The sequence below is a fragment of the Coturnix japonica genome, chromosome 23, assembly GCF_001577835.2.
Source record: "Coturnix japonica isolate 7356 chromosome 23, Coturnix japonica 2.1, whole genome shotgun sequence".
NCBI classification, from domain to species: domain Eukaryota; kingdom Metazoa; phylum Chordata; class Aves; order Galliformes; family Phasianidae; genus Coturnix; species Coturnix japonica.
Genome location: NC_029538.1, coordinates 4,189,014 through 4,203,906, shown reverse-complemented (window position 1 = coordinate 4,203,906; position 14,893 = coordinate 4,189,014). Strand labels below are relative to the sequence as shown.

At 48.7% G+C, this 14,893-nt stretch overlaps 1 protein-coding gene across 1 annotated transcript in view; it reads right to left on the bottom strand.

The window, feature by feature from the left end:
- The window catches only part of CSMD2 (CUB and Sushi multiple domains 2), a 187,233-nt gene that overhangs the window by 74,697 nt on the left and 97,643 nt on the right, over nt 1-14,893 (bottom strand). Inside the window, exons 15-24 of the mRNA XM_032448955.1 lie at nt 10,066-10,392; nt 8,442-8,636; nt 7,024-7,162; nt 6,679-6,866; nt 6,383-6,571; nt 6,097-6,213; nt 3,424-3,639; nt 2,181-2,369; nt 484-653; nt 106-262 (exon numbers count right to left, since the gene is read on the bottom strand). Of these exons, the coding sequence (XP_032304846.1) occupies nt 106-262; nt 484-653; nt 2,181-2,369; nt 3,424-3,639; nt 6,097-6,213; nt 6,383-6,571; nt 6,679-6,866; nt 7,024-7,162; nt 8,442-8,636; nt 10,066-10,392 (1,887 nt within the window). The remainder of the gene's footprint in view (nt 1-105; nt 263-483; nt 654-2,180; nt 2,370-3,423; nt 3,640-6,096; nt 6,214-6,382; nt 6,572-6,678; nt 6,867-7,023; nt 7,163-8,441; nt 8,637-10,065; nt 10,393-14,893) is intronic.

Sequence of the window (14,893 nt, the reverse complement as noted above, 5' to 3'; positions counted from 1 at the left end):
CTGCTCTGATTCTACTTCAGACTACAAGAGGACCGTGTCCCTCTTCTCATGCAGCTGTAACACAAAGCCATACAATTACACCTTGGATCTGGGCCTAAGACTTACTAGTAAACTGCAGCTCAAAGCCTTTGCTGGTGTTCTCACTGTTGGTGATGAACTCGAGCCACATGCTGCTGGAAGTGCTGTTGATGCTGGTGCTGAGCATTTCCGAGCGGCTGAAGGAACCCAGCAGGCGAGCAGAGCTGTTACTGCCATCATAGACCTGGGAGGAATAAAAAACACAGTCTGGAAAACACCTTTTATTGCCACTTTAGGGGTCAAAACCAGTCTTTCCATGCACTTCAACAAGGACAGAGCTGTTCTTGAATGGCACCTTCCCGAGGTCAGCCCCAGCTCCCTCTATTCAAACTCAAGAGCATCTAATTCCTTTCAGACTGTGCTCTCATTAGCATCACTGCCCTTCATTGCTTGAGACAGAGTTACCTTGAGGACATCTCCTGCTTCCAGTTCAAAAGTCCTGGCTTTCAGCTGGATCCCCTTTCCCGGCTGTGTCTGGATGGAGTAGATGCACTCGTGGTTGTTGTTGTAGTTTATTGGGTAGTTGGGGGACAGCAGAACACCTTGAGTTCCAGTTACAGATGAACCACATTCAGCTACAGAAAGACACAAAACCACCCTTTAATAACCCACGTGTGCATTTGAGCCATACAGCACATGCAGGTGATTCCTTCAAATGGCCACGGATGCTCACTCCTTCCTACACCCACCTGCTCAGGGCACTGCAACCCATTTGGTCTGGTGCAGGGGTCAGCACAGAGCTGAGACAGGGGCAGGATGATGGGATAAGCTGCTCTTGTTCTTTAACCAGATCCATCCCTAGAGCAGGACCTGAATGCAATGTGCCTGGGCTGCCAGCAAACACAGATCTCTAAGGGCCTTAGGAAGGAAGTTTCCAGTTTCCAGCTGTACCCAGATCACCAGACAAGCAATCCAATCCATCACCACAAACCAGCACGCTAACTCTAAGCCAGCTACTGCTGAGATCTGGGCACATGGAACTCATGTGTCCATTTAGGGCTGTCTGCAAACCAGCCTTAGAGCCGTGTTATGATGATTTTTGATTCCTATTCCCCCGATGAGTTTTCTCTGCAACCTCATTATTATTCATGTCCTGAAGAGGCTGCTTGTCACAGCAGGATGATGCAGCCCTGTGACCTAGGCATTAAACAGTGCTGGGAAACGCATTCAGCATGACAGGACTCAACAGCAAAGCTCAACAGACTGCGAAAGCAAACTGGCTCTTGCTGGGACATAACATCCCTCAAGGGCCACAGATGAGGAACATCCACCTAGCAGGCTTTGCTGGAGAGATACCAGGTATGAACGTGGTCTGTCTCATCTGCATGCATCCCTGTGCTGCTCTGTGTGACCCAGGCAGCAGCAGAGCACTGTATATTGTACAACAAACCCAGGAATACGTTCAATTTTCCTTCTGCAAAAGCCTGAGGCATTGGCAATCCTTCTTCCCTCCTACTTTATTGCTGTTACGCTGGTACTCCTGTTCTGTTGTGCTCAGAGGGCACTGTGGGCAGCTCACCAGGCAACCCGCAGCCCCTCTGCATTAGGGCTGACAGCCAGCAATTGGCTCAGTGTTTCAGGTGACCTCCTCCTCTCCTCTCCCCTACACGTCTATTTATTCGTATAAATAACTGCAAGAGGGATTGCAAAAAAGAACTTGCAGTGGTTGGAGGAGGAAGAATTGAAGGTGGAAGAGACAACCACACTGAGGTGAAACCCACGTTCCTTAAGAGCACCCACCCTGAAGCAGCCCTTCATCTCCATCCTATTATGTTCCACAGCACACTGATTCAAAGGGAGGTTGGCCCTAAAACCACACTGCTTTACAGAACCCATCCCTACAGGGCTGCCGGAGCTCCCCCAGGTTGCAACTCACTCACTGAGGACCCCAAACCATCACACACTGTGTGTTCCAACCAGAGAGAGGGCTGCAGCCCTTCTGCCCACCCCACATCCAGGTACAGGGCTGAAGCTCATCCCAGCTCCCTCTCCCCACCTCTTCACCACTCAACCCTGGGATAACACCACGCACTTCCCTGCCCCACTAAACACTCCAGCACAGTGCAACCAGCCAAGCAAAATGAAAGCACATGACCACCTACCCACACACCTTGGCAGAGGTGCACTCCATACACGCCGTCTCCCCCCGAGGCAGGTGATGCGCGCTGTGCCCTCCAGGCGGTACCCGGGGAAACAGGAGAAGGTGAGGACATCACCCACACCAAACTGCAGCCCCTTCCTGATGCTGTAGGCTGGGACCTCCGGCTCATCGCAGGGCTCCAAGTCGTATTCTATGGGGGGCAGATGGGCAGTTATTGCACGGCACTGTGATGCCTCGTACACCATCCTCCCCAACAAGGACACTCCAAGCCCTGTGGGTTGTGATCCAGATGTGGGTCAGGTCTGAAAAAGAAGCAACTCGTGCAACACATACGACCTGTTAGACCAAGAACACCAGAGCCTGGATCTCACTCCCAGCCCTCAGGGTCCCACCAGATAACTCACTTAAACCATTCCTCATTTCCTATCATTGCTGCCAGCCAAAGCAGAAAGTGACACCAGCGGTGGCAAAGCACAACAGAGGTTTGTCATCCTCCCCCTGGTTTAGTAAAGGGAAGATGAACTGATCCGGATGGGATTTCTGTTGCTTCTACAATTACTAATCCTGGAAATGAGTGAACACAGCATCCTGCTTGGGGAATGCAAGAGAACATTTAAGCTGCTACTAAATGAAAGGTCATGTAGCAGTATGGAGAAGAGCCAAACGTGTGCCTTTGGCCACAGACCATTTGAAAGGAAACCTCTTTTGGGGGTTATTTGAACAAATAACAGAGCTGCCAAATACAAAGTAGTACTTATATCAATAAAGAGAACTAACATACATAACTGGTTCCCATTTTCATTTTCTAAGAAAGGAAATAAGTCCCCAAATACGCTGAAAGTAACAGTTATGATTGGACAACGTGAAGCAATTTGTTTGGACAAAAAGCCATTTTTTCCCCATCAAAACAAAAGTGAATTGGAATCTTTATGTCTAGTTTTCACAGTGTACCACATGGAAATCCCTGATTTTAGAGGGCAGAACAAAGGCACCAGGAACCTATTTGGAGCATGGCAGGTTTTAACTGCATCTACGGCAGCAGATCTGTACCTCAAAGACAGCAAACACATCAGACCCAAATAACTGCAGTCATGGCCCTTCCTCACCTCCAGGGATGGGGCACCCACAGCTTCTTTGGGGCATCCAGTTCCAAGAACTGAGAACCAATGGGAACCTATTCCCAAGATGAGAGCTAAAGTGTAAAGGAAAGGGAAAGAATGAAGTCCATCCACCTCTGTCCTTACCTGAGAAGGTGATGTTGAAGCCCTCATAGGACATGGAGAAGTCTGAGATGAAGCGGATTTGTGCCGTGAAGTTCCCAAAGAGCCCAGCACTGAATGGGGCAGGCAGGCGAGAGCCTGTGAGCTGCTTCAAGGGCTGAGCAAAGCTGGAGTTCTCGGTGATGAGGAGGTAATCGTGGCCATTCTCCAGGTGGAAGGTATGGAAGGTGAAGAACACACCTACAGGAGAGAACCAGCAGCACCTCAAACCAAAGCCTGCTGTGCTCCCTGCAATGACATGGGGCTCTTTTATCCTGATTTCCACTAAGAGCAGCCCAATGGAAAAGAAAAACTGTACTGAAAAGAGAGTTGCAGTCTGATTGCTGCTCCTTGCATTGGGAGTGCCCATTGGCATGACCAAGCACAGAGACTGCCAACCTGGGGAGACCCGAGGGCTTGTCTCGCTCTGCATCCCATCTCTGCCAAAGTACAGCATCAACTGCTTGTAGGAAATCTGTAAATAAGGATCAGAGGAATTACCTCCTCCTTGCTCCCCATTCCCCATTAATTTTGGAGATCGGCATGAGATCAACCCAGAGACTGATTAAAGCTCTGGAGCATGAGCTTTAAATCCATCCCAGCAGAATTTCTGTCAGCATCCAATGATAACTCTGAATATTTTACTCATCCCTATAAACTGGCTATCCAAAGCAGTTTCCTTCCCAGGATAGAAGGACTCGGAGGTGTCTGACCAACACAAACCCATCCCATGGCCATGGCTGGGAAGGTGCAGGGAACCTCAGCTGTGTCACATCCCCATGGCAGCACATCCCTTGTAAGCACTAGCTGGAGCCTGGCAGAAACTGTTTACTTCATCTGTTCCCCTCAGTGGAACTCCATAAAGGCAGGAAAGTTTTAAACGTTCCCAAACGTTTATTATCCGTCCCAGCAGTACAATTGATTCAAAGCTGATACGAACTGCTTCGGCGTGAAATCTCGGTGAGATTCAGGGAATACAAACTACTGTAAGCGTTTCTTGTTTATCAGCTGACAGTGGATTTATACCCGTGCCTTTACAAAACCCCATCTAAAGAAGAGAAATGTCACACCTCCCCCCTCCCCAACATCAACAGAGCTCCGTGCCAGCAACAACAGCTCCCAATTGTAGGGCTTCAGAGATAACAAACCCAACCACACACACAGGGCTCTCCAGCAGCAGAGCCCACCAAGGGCTGGGTAGCTGCAGCCATACAGGCTAATTACAAACTCATTCTAAAGGACGTGAGACTCTGATTAAACCTTTGCACTGGTCTGCAATTTACCGTGGCACAAAATGTCTCTGTGAATGCAATTGGTGTTGGTGTATTTTTTTTCCTCGGTAAAAGAAACAAGAAAACAAATTATAGGGAAAAGAAATCACTTTGAAGTTCCAAGATGAAAAATAAGAGTCGCTTTAAGCACTTGAACATCTTCAGAATTAAGCTGCTTTTAAAGCTGAACTGTACAGCCCACGAGTCCATAAAGTCAATCTGTCTGCAGTCACACAAAGACAACTATTATAACAACGAATGCGTTTCGGTTGGGGCTCTCATGGGCTGCCCACATGAAAGAAGTTCACAAAGATCTGGGAGTAACCTGAGGTTGGCTTTTACAGTGCAGGCAGTTCCATGGGGTCAGCAGCAATAGCCAAAGCAAAACCCCAATGACACTCAGCCATCTTGTGGGATAAGGGAACTCAGCCACAGCAAGAAGAGTTTCTTGTACTGCTGCATAGGGGACAAAGAGTCCATGCAGCTGTGTGGGCATCCCCCACTATCTGTAAATGCACAGTCCTTCAAGCCTTGCTTATTTGGACCAAAATATCTTCTGATATTAGCAAAAAGAAACCCAACAAAGGTGCACAGGCCATCAGTTGTTACACTCCCTTATATAAAAGTGTCAGTTTGCTGCATTGTGCTTAGCTTAGCAACAGGATAATGCAGCGCCTCGTCACAGAGCTGAATCCAAGGCAGAGTGGATTAATGAAGAGTGGATTGCTGCTACTCAACTGAATAGTTTTCCCAGCATGTGATGGTTCCCTTAATGCACTGTGCTGTTCATTGACAAGTTTATTTGCTGTAATACAAATGGCATCGCAAAATTGGCTCATGATAGCTCCCGTTGTGCTGATATCCAGGATGAGACAGTTACATAACGGCGCATAAAGTTACATAAAGGCTGTACACTGGGTGCTTACCCCAAGAGCATCCTGACTGCGTGATGAGCCCAAGAGTTGGACTCAATGAATGATCCTTATGGGCCCACTCCAACTCAGGATATTCTGTGATTCTACAAGACAAATACCACCTCTTTTTTCCATATAGTATCTGTTCTCTAATTGCCATCAGTGATACACTTCCCTGAATTTCTCCTCCAAGACACAAAATTGGCTTGTGCCGTGCAGGAGATTGGACTAAACAGGCCCATGCTTTGCCTCCAGGCTGCCAGTAGTCCTACCTGGTGGAGCAATGAGAGCTGCAGAACTGAAGTCAAGCAGGCAAAACAAAACCATCTTTGGTACCACCCCCTTTCCTGTATCAGCATGGTGGATGCCAGTGGTTGGCAGCCCTGGGAGCTTGAAACCAGCTGATGTTTGAGGTCCTTTTCAACCCAGGCCATTCTATGATGATGATGATGATGATTCTGAAGGTTTCTCACCTTTTCCATGTGATGTTTCTATTGTCCACGTGCAGTTCAAGTTATTTGGATAAAAATCAGGAAAGCCTGGGGATAAGATAGTACCACTGGAACCACGAATGTAACCTCCACATAGAGCTGCAGGGAAGACAACAAGCAATCAGCTCTTCTGAAGGTCCAAACAAAGCCCAACCCATGAAAACCAAACCGAGTACCCACATCAAACATCACTGCCAACTTCCCAACTGCTGCACTGCCTTTGCAGTTCAGTGCTTGCCATCTCCTTGCTTCCTCCTGCACTCCTTACCCTCGCAGCTTGGCAGTGGTCGGCTCCATTGGAAGTTTGGCTCACACTCCAGGGCTTCGTTGTCACTCAGGGTGTAGCCGGAGTCACAGCTGAACGTCACCAGTGCTCCCACATAGAAATCATTCCCATGGCGCTGCCCATTGACAGGGATCCCTGGATCCAAGCAGTGGTCAGACTGGAGCTTCACAGCTGCAGCAAACAAAGCCAAGGTGCAGTTATTAACATGGAGGAAGGTAATTGATTGAGCCCACTGTCCTGCTGGAGAGGGCATAATGACGTGAACAAATTGCACTTACTTTCATATCGGATCTGAAAGCCAATGTCAGAGTGGCTTTTGTCAGTGGTGAAGAGGAGGTAGAGGTAGTTGCTGGTACTGATGAGGAATTGGGGCACCTGAGTCCCATCATAGACACCTATTAGTGGGGAAGAGTAGGACCGGCCATCTCGCACTTCCAGGGTGTCATAATTCACCTCAGTCTTAAACCTACAGGAGACACAAGAATACGTCTGAGAAAAAGCACAAACAACACTGCTAATTTTGCTTGGCTCTAATTCCAAATGTGCTCTAACGATGAGAAGGCAGCACGGGCTGTGAGATAACACACAGGCATACAGATGTAGGGTCAATGAGAAATGCCTACCTGTCAAATGTGATCTTGATGGGGTACCCTGGCTGGGCCTCGATCACCCATGCACAGCTCAGGGAGTCCTTGTAGAAGCCAGGCCAGCCCGGGGACAGGATGGTGCCACTGGGAGATGTCAAGTGGCCCCCGCATGGAGCTGCAATGAGGAAAGGACACATTCAGGTGACAAACAGCACAGAAACTGCTGCAGGATCACAGGGACATACACTGAATTCAGTGCACACCAAAGAGCAAGTCGAAGAGATCACTCTGTGACCACCGAGGGGTCCTTATGCCACAATTAATGGCATATGGATGTCCAGTGCTCTCAAAGCCTTCAAAGACAAACACTGACTGGAAACCCATTACTTCATATGTGTTTCCCTGCTGCACTTACAGATATATGAAGTAAATACTTATGTTTGTGATAGGAAAGGACACCCTCTATCAAACCTACGGCCATTTTATGGTCAGCTGCTTGTAAGAGAAAAATTATACAAGAAAATAAGTCCAGCTTCTCCCTCCATCAAACTTACTGAACACAATCAATGCCTCTTATTTCAGTTTCCAAGACAATGGGCAGGACCGTGTGCTTCCTGTGCTCATCCATTTGAACAACCCATGGCCAATTACCAAAATGATTTCTCAGCATTCAAGCACTTCTGTTATCAAAGTGCTGTAAATACCAGTGCAGGGCATCGCTCCTCCAACAGCACAATACAGACAAAGACTTTTCACCTCTAATGAGCAATTTCTATTTTGTTCCTCATTTCTTTTCTATGACAGAAGATTTAAAGGACTCCGAAAAAGCTCAGAGATCTGTAACAAGGCCTTTAATACAACCACTTCATTTCTCCCCATTCCTTCACTGGTTATTGCAGCAGTCATGGCAAGGAGATGCAGATACAATTTATGGCTCCTGATTGCCAGAACCAATTAGAAAGGACTGATGTACCACACCAAGAGACACGCTGATGGTGTGCATGTGGATGACGGCAGCAATAAGTTCCCTTCTCACAGGGAAGATCTGCACCTTTTGCTGCTTTCGTTACATAAATATTATATAATGTATTTTACATGCACCAAAAACCAGGACAGAAGACGTATCTCCACCTGTCCTCCATTCTCTGTTCTCTAATTCCCTTCATGCCAAGAGGAGTGGGGAAGCTTTCAGTCATGGGTAAATCAAAGCTTTCCTTTACTGCTATTAGAAAAGCACCTGTTTGAGCCGAGCCGAGCAAATAAAATAACCTCCATCATTCATTTGGCAACAACAACAAACAAATTAGAACTACTGAGCTCAGAGCTTATTGGTTGTTGTGTGAATGGTGCTCCCTTCTAAGCAAACTCTTCCATGCAGGCAACTCCCAGCCTTGGAGTGATGGCCATAAGTGAGAAACTGAGGCTTAGAATGGACTTCCAACACTTAAGTTTACCTTCACATCTGAGCACGGCGTTGTTCCAGACCACGTTCCCTTCCTTCAGGATGCAGGTGATGGTCTCTGAGCCGTGGGTTCTGATAAAACCCTCATCACAAAGGAACGACACGGAGCTGCCGAGCTGCAGGCTGTCCCCAAAGCGTTTCCCATTCACGGGCACACCGGGGTCTGGGCACTCATTGTGTCTGAATGCTGGGAGGCAAAGAGGAGAGGACAGTGAGCTTCCCCAGCCCTCTAAAAATACCATAGTTCATGTGTGCATCTACATAGATGGGACATCAGTTACCCATTAAGCACACTGTGTGATTCGCTGCTGTGCAGTCCCCAGCCTTCCTTGTCACCATTACTGGGATAAAAGCAAGGACACAAAGCTATTACCTTCCTACATGCTGCAAAGTTAAGGATGGAATTGCACAGACACATTGCTCTGGTTAAAGGACTGCCCTTTTCCTGCAGCTAAAGCTAGGCCAGCCAACCAATCAGAGAATGAGCCCATAGCCTTAACTTCCCATTAAGTGCCTAATTATGTACTATATCTTCACAGGCTCGGAGGTGGTCTTCCGAGATGAACAATATATAAAAGATTAAAGCCTCCAGATTCATTACATACACATGCTATCCATTTCTTTAATGCATTTGGCCAAGCACAGTTCTGGATTCCCTACAAAGCATCCTCTCCCTTACAATAACGTGTTACCATACACTGCTGAAGGGGAAAACATGGGCTGAATCTCTGCCTTGTGCTCCTGGAACTTGTAGTAATATGTTGTCTCCTGTCTCCTACCTAAGAACAGCAAGATGCCTGAGAAAGGCTCAGCAGCTCCCTTTTGGCAGCTCAAGCATCTCAGAACACATAAACCCAAGTGTAGCTGCGTCATTTACAACAGGAAAAAAAACCAACAATCCACCTTAAAAATGTGTTTATAGAAGGGCCAACCACAGCTCCCAGCATGGCTACAGGGGGATCCAAACTGCCTCCTGCACTGCCAGCATCCACAGGAGAGCTCCTGTCTTCACAGCACCCAGGGCTCAATCCTGGCTACACAGCTCTACCTCATGATGCTATTCCATACAATGAGCCCCCAACCTCCTCTGTGTGGCCAAAGATTTCTTAAGACCTCTGAGTTATTATTATTATTATTTTTAAATAGAGGATTTGCAATCATAAATGGAAAGGCCATTAATTTAGCGGTGCCACTAAAGGCTATTAGAACAAAATCATTTATCAGTTCTGCTGAATAGGTTTAACAACACTCCTTAGAAAATTACAGGACAACGCGAGGAGAAAATGACCATAGCATTCATCTGAGATTTGGAGACTGGACTTAAGTGAAGCCAAACGTCCCTGAGGAAGTTTCAGTGCTTTAGAATATAAGACAGAGCAACACGTTTCCTTCAGTGGTTAAAGGCCTGAATAGGGACTCAGCAAACGATGACGGGGCTGATGGATGGACTCAGCCATCTGGGCCCCAACTTTTACCCAACTGCATGCCAGATGTGATCCCCAGTTTTCAGCCTCACTCTGGATTTGCAATGATTTCTGTACAGTCAGGCTTTTGCCAATAGGTACCCATTAAGAATTCGGAGCTTGAGATGAAAAGCAAAAGGATGGAGCTCTTACTGGTGAAGGTGATGTTGAAGCCTCTCTTCTCCATGGAGTGGTCAGTCTGGAACTCCAACCTGGCGACGTGGCCGCTGCTGGTCAGTGAGGAGGGGATTTGGCTTCCTGAGAAGGTGCCCAGCACTGGAGACTCCGCGGTGCCACCGTCCTTCACAGCTAAGAAATCAAACTGAGGCTCCACGTCAAAATCATTGAAAGCCAAATGAATTCGGCTCTCAGGTTTAGCTATAATCAACCAAACGCAGTGCAAGCTGCTGCCGTATTCCTCAGGGTAATTCGGTGACAGCACGATCCCAGACGGGGTGGTGAAGTTGAAAAAGCAGGAAACTGCAATGAGAAAACAGCATCACTCATGCAGCACGGTGCCCCCACACATCGCTGTCATGTTCCCCCACCTGCCCCCCGAGCTCCTGCAAACTCCCAACACAGCTCTGGTTACATAAAGGAAGGGCTCAGTGCTCCATTCACTGCTGCTTGTCAGTGATTTATTTGCATGGGGAAGAAGTGACTTCAAAGTGGCCCCCAGTCCCTGGTTTTGGCTGATGTGTTGTGCCACTGCACAATGGAACAGGTTGGTTTGACTCCACAAAGGCAGGGATTTGATATTTTGGAGGATTCTGCTGCACATCCCGGAGGAAAAACCTCCTGGGGAATCCAATGTGGAACTGCAGCCACTGCCAAACAAGATCATCAGCTTTAGAAGCTGCAATGGCTTCTGCTGTGAGTCCAGCTCTGCAAAGCCAACAGCAGCTGCCATCCCAGGACCTGCAGGACCAGCCCAAGGCCAGCATCAACCTGCAGCTCCTTCCCACTGCAAAGCAATCACTGACTTCTGCTGGGCCACCAAAACGAGGCATCCAAGCAGACCGCCATTCCCATGGGAATCAAGGAAAGCAGTCTTCAACTGAAGTCGAGGGGAAGAGTGCGTATGGCAAAAGCAACTTCACGTCCCACCAGTTTTCAATATATACTGTATTTCAGCATGGCAAGGTCCATGAATTTGAACAAGCAAGGCTGCATGCCTCTGCTCAGTGCTCTCTATACCTTATGTATGTGTGCTTTGCTCATCTTCTTCCCCACCACGCGCCCTTGGGGTAAAACCCATTACTTGGAACACAGATCTCACTAATTCCCGGGAAAAGGACATCGCATGGAGGATAAGATTGGTTTCAGTTTGGCATTTATACAGTTCTTTGCTTCAGTGCTCACCCTCCCTCCATTATTTCCCCCCCCCATCTTCCTTCAGTGCTTAATGGCTTCGAATCAAACAGGACGGACGTTACCACGACGTTATCAAGGCTAAAAGCTACACAATCCATTTCCTGCTCTCAGCAACAAAGGGAACAGATTAAAGAGAACACAAACTGCAAAATATCCTCGGGATTTTGGCTCTGTGCTGAAATATCACGGGATGCTGTCAAATAATTCTGTCAGCGTAAGCTGGCTATAATCTGCCAACAAGAACTCCTTGCAAATAAACGCAGCCGCACAGAGATGTGAGCAGGAGGAGCTCCTCGCAGGTGTGAGGTTCCTCCTGCAAGTTTTTAAGTCCAAAGTGGTAAATCAGCATCCACGGCGCAGCAGGACCCCATGGGACCCCACATCCCACTCCCAGCAGGGGATACTCAGCCCTGGAGGACCACCAGCCCCACTGGCAGTTCGCCCTGAACGAGGTTTGCTACCATAGCCATTCTACCTGCAACATGAAGGCGTCATGGATTGATGTCAGGAAGAGGTTTTCTCTTTGGGATAAGGGGGAGGGCCGGCATGGAGGGCTGTGATCCCACTTCAGTCTCCCTGCTTTACCCCAACGCTTTGCCACCCGGACGGACACAGCAGCTGTCTAACAGTACATCAAGGACACCGAGAAACGCCATCAGAACAAAGATGACAGCGGGCAGGAAGGGTGGAAGGCAGCTGAGCATTACCTGCCTCATGCTGCTCTGAGCATCCGTGACAGCCAGGAGCAGCGGGGCCCTGACAGACACACAGAGGTCAGCGATGCTGCCCGCAGCCCATCCATCAGCAGCACTGAGTGAGGAATACCTGCGGCTCTGCCGCCTCGAGCTGAGAGATTTAAATTAATATTTATTACCGTTATTCTTAAGCATTATGAGAGGCACATTTCATTATGTGCGCAGCGTTGGGATCAAATTTATACTGACCTTTATCAATTATTATTACCGAGGAAGTAAGGCAAAAGCAATTAGAAAAATGCTCTTATTAAATACAGCAGAATAAATCACGGCAGAGCTCGAACAGCGGACTGCCTAAGAAAGCCAAACGAGACCCACATCATTAATGGATGAGCGTCAGATGTTTATTCATATCGCTGCAAACTATCAACACTCTGCCTTCCTTCGGAGCACCGAGAAAGTGAAGCAGCTCACGCTGTTCTGAAAGCCAAGGGATGCACGGCTGTGCCCGCAGGGCTCTGCCCCATGATCCCCATGAGCGATGCTCAGCACAACACAAAGCCTATCTGGCAATTATTCTCCAGCACAGCTGCTTGTTTCTGTGCTTTCAGCCTGGAGCTATTTCTGCGCTGTCTGGTCACTCGAAGCGCAACTTGCTTCTCTCTGCCTTCAGAAGCTGATGGCTGCTGCTCATCCTGCTATGAGAACCCTGGGCTGATGCTGGGGAGAGCACACACCTGCAGCGGGTGGAAGGGGGAAAGGCAACAGGTTTAGGAGCTGAAAACAAAGCAGGGAATCGCCGTAACGAGTTCAGTCTCCATGGAAACAGCACAAAAATCCCAACTTCTCTCTCAGCTTTCGGATATCGTTCCCGCAGACTGTGACCACTTGGGACAGAGCCTGAAGACAGGAACATACTTTCTGCCTTGCGTTTCGTTTTTAAGTAGCTCCTTCCTTGAGGCGTAACTTGATGATGGACTGGAAAAACAGGACCTCAGCAGGAGCCTGGTTAATAACTGATGGCTCACGTTGGGAAGCAGACGTCCCCAATAGCTAACAGGACTGGAAGCTCAGGGCACTGGCTCCAGCTGTGAAGCAAAGTGCTTTACTTTGTGCATTTTCCTTTTTCTCTAGCTGCTCCTTCAGTAAACACATCTGCATCACAATGCATTCTCCTTCTTCAACCCTGAGGCACCAGCAGGGCCAGTGGGAGGCGAAGGAACAGAATCTGGAGCAAAGATTAACCAGAACGTTTCTGTATTGCAAAGCAACAAGCTCTCCAGTTCACTCTGATGGAGGAGCTGTCACTGCCAGCGTGTTGGCCAGGGGCAGGAGAGCAGGTATGCTGGAAAGCAAGAGAAATGGGCAGGCTGTGGGCACCAGAACTTGTGAAAAATATCATCAGCACACTTAAAACAGAGCACGTAGAAGCCTCTGAATGCGGCAGGGAGTTACAATGCCAAAGCAGGTGTCGTTTCTACCCACTCGACACAGGAGCAGTGACTGGGTGGGTTATGGGAACAACCAAAGCTCTTCAGCTTGCTGGGAGATGCTGAGCAGCATTGGGCCGTTTGCCTGCCAGGGTGTCTGCAGCCATCTGCCGATCAGGAGCAGCTCCAAGGCTTCTGCAGGAAGGTGACATCCTTCTCTGGTGCCCCTGAATGTTTCAGAGGGAATCTCCCCCCTTACGGTGCTTCAGATCTGCACCATGCTGAGGTTTTATCATCATTTTTTGGCAGCCCCCCACAAGCAGCCCAGCACCAGGAGTGCTGGCACTGATTCTGTTACACACCTTTCCCTTTTTGCTCCTTTGTGGTTTAGCAGAGCATCCTCCCCCTGCTGCAGCACCTGACAACTGCTCTGTTCATCTCCTGCAGGCTGCATGCTGCTTGCACAGCAGGGCAGGATGTGGATCTACCTCCACAACCCCCACATCTCTGCACACAGAGCGGCTGCCATAAGACAAGGAAGGGCTCTGCATGTGTGCAGCTACAGCACGGGTGGTGGCTGCTGCACAGCTGTGACAGATGGCAAGGTGAGCTGCATGGGAAGCCTTACAGACTCATACATCAACCCCACCTGCAAACTGGAAATGTCCCGCTGCAGCTTTCTCAAACATCAACCCCATGTGTGAAATATTAATGTCAAATAAGGCACACAAGGAAACTTCTCCGCAGACTTAAATTAAAGGCAGCAACATAACTCACATCCCACTCTCATTTTCTGGGTGTAGAAAAAGGAGAAGGAGATCCAGATGACCTCCATGCTGATAAAAATCAGTAAGTGTAATTTCAGACTCGGACTCACATGAAGAAAAACAATACATCACGCTGCGAACTGCAGTCAGGAATACGGACAGATGCCTTGGCACGGGACAGCTCATTTGCAGCAGCATGAAACCCTATCAGGGTAACAGCTCCACTGGCTCCATCAGGAAAACAACAAGCACGGAGGCAGCCCAATGAAGTGCATCCTCCTGATGAGCAAAGAGAGCACAGCTGGAGCCAGGCCCTGCCATGCTGCACTGCCAGCATCCCGCTGCAGCTGGAGAGCACGCTGTGCTGCTGGAGCATCACCAGCCCAGCAGTCAGCAGGCTCAGCTTTCAGGCTGAAAGCACAGAAATGCAGCAGCCTCATCCTCAGAGCGCCCCTAAAACAGGATGGCAGCACAAAAGGAAGCTCCCCTGGGTCCCTGCAAGACACCAGGAAAACACGTAGAGCAGCAGGCACTGCAGGATGCTTGTGCTTCTGGCTCTTCAGCCACTAACAGAGCCCAGTGAGCAAGGAAGAAGGCAGGCTATGGATGGACCCAGGTGGAGGAGAAGCAGGAGGTCCCATGGAGAGCCTTGTGGGGAGAGTGGGAGACAACAAGAATGCCATTCACTGTAATTAAGGGGCTTAAAGTGCATTTC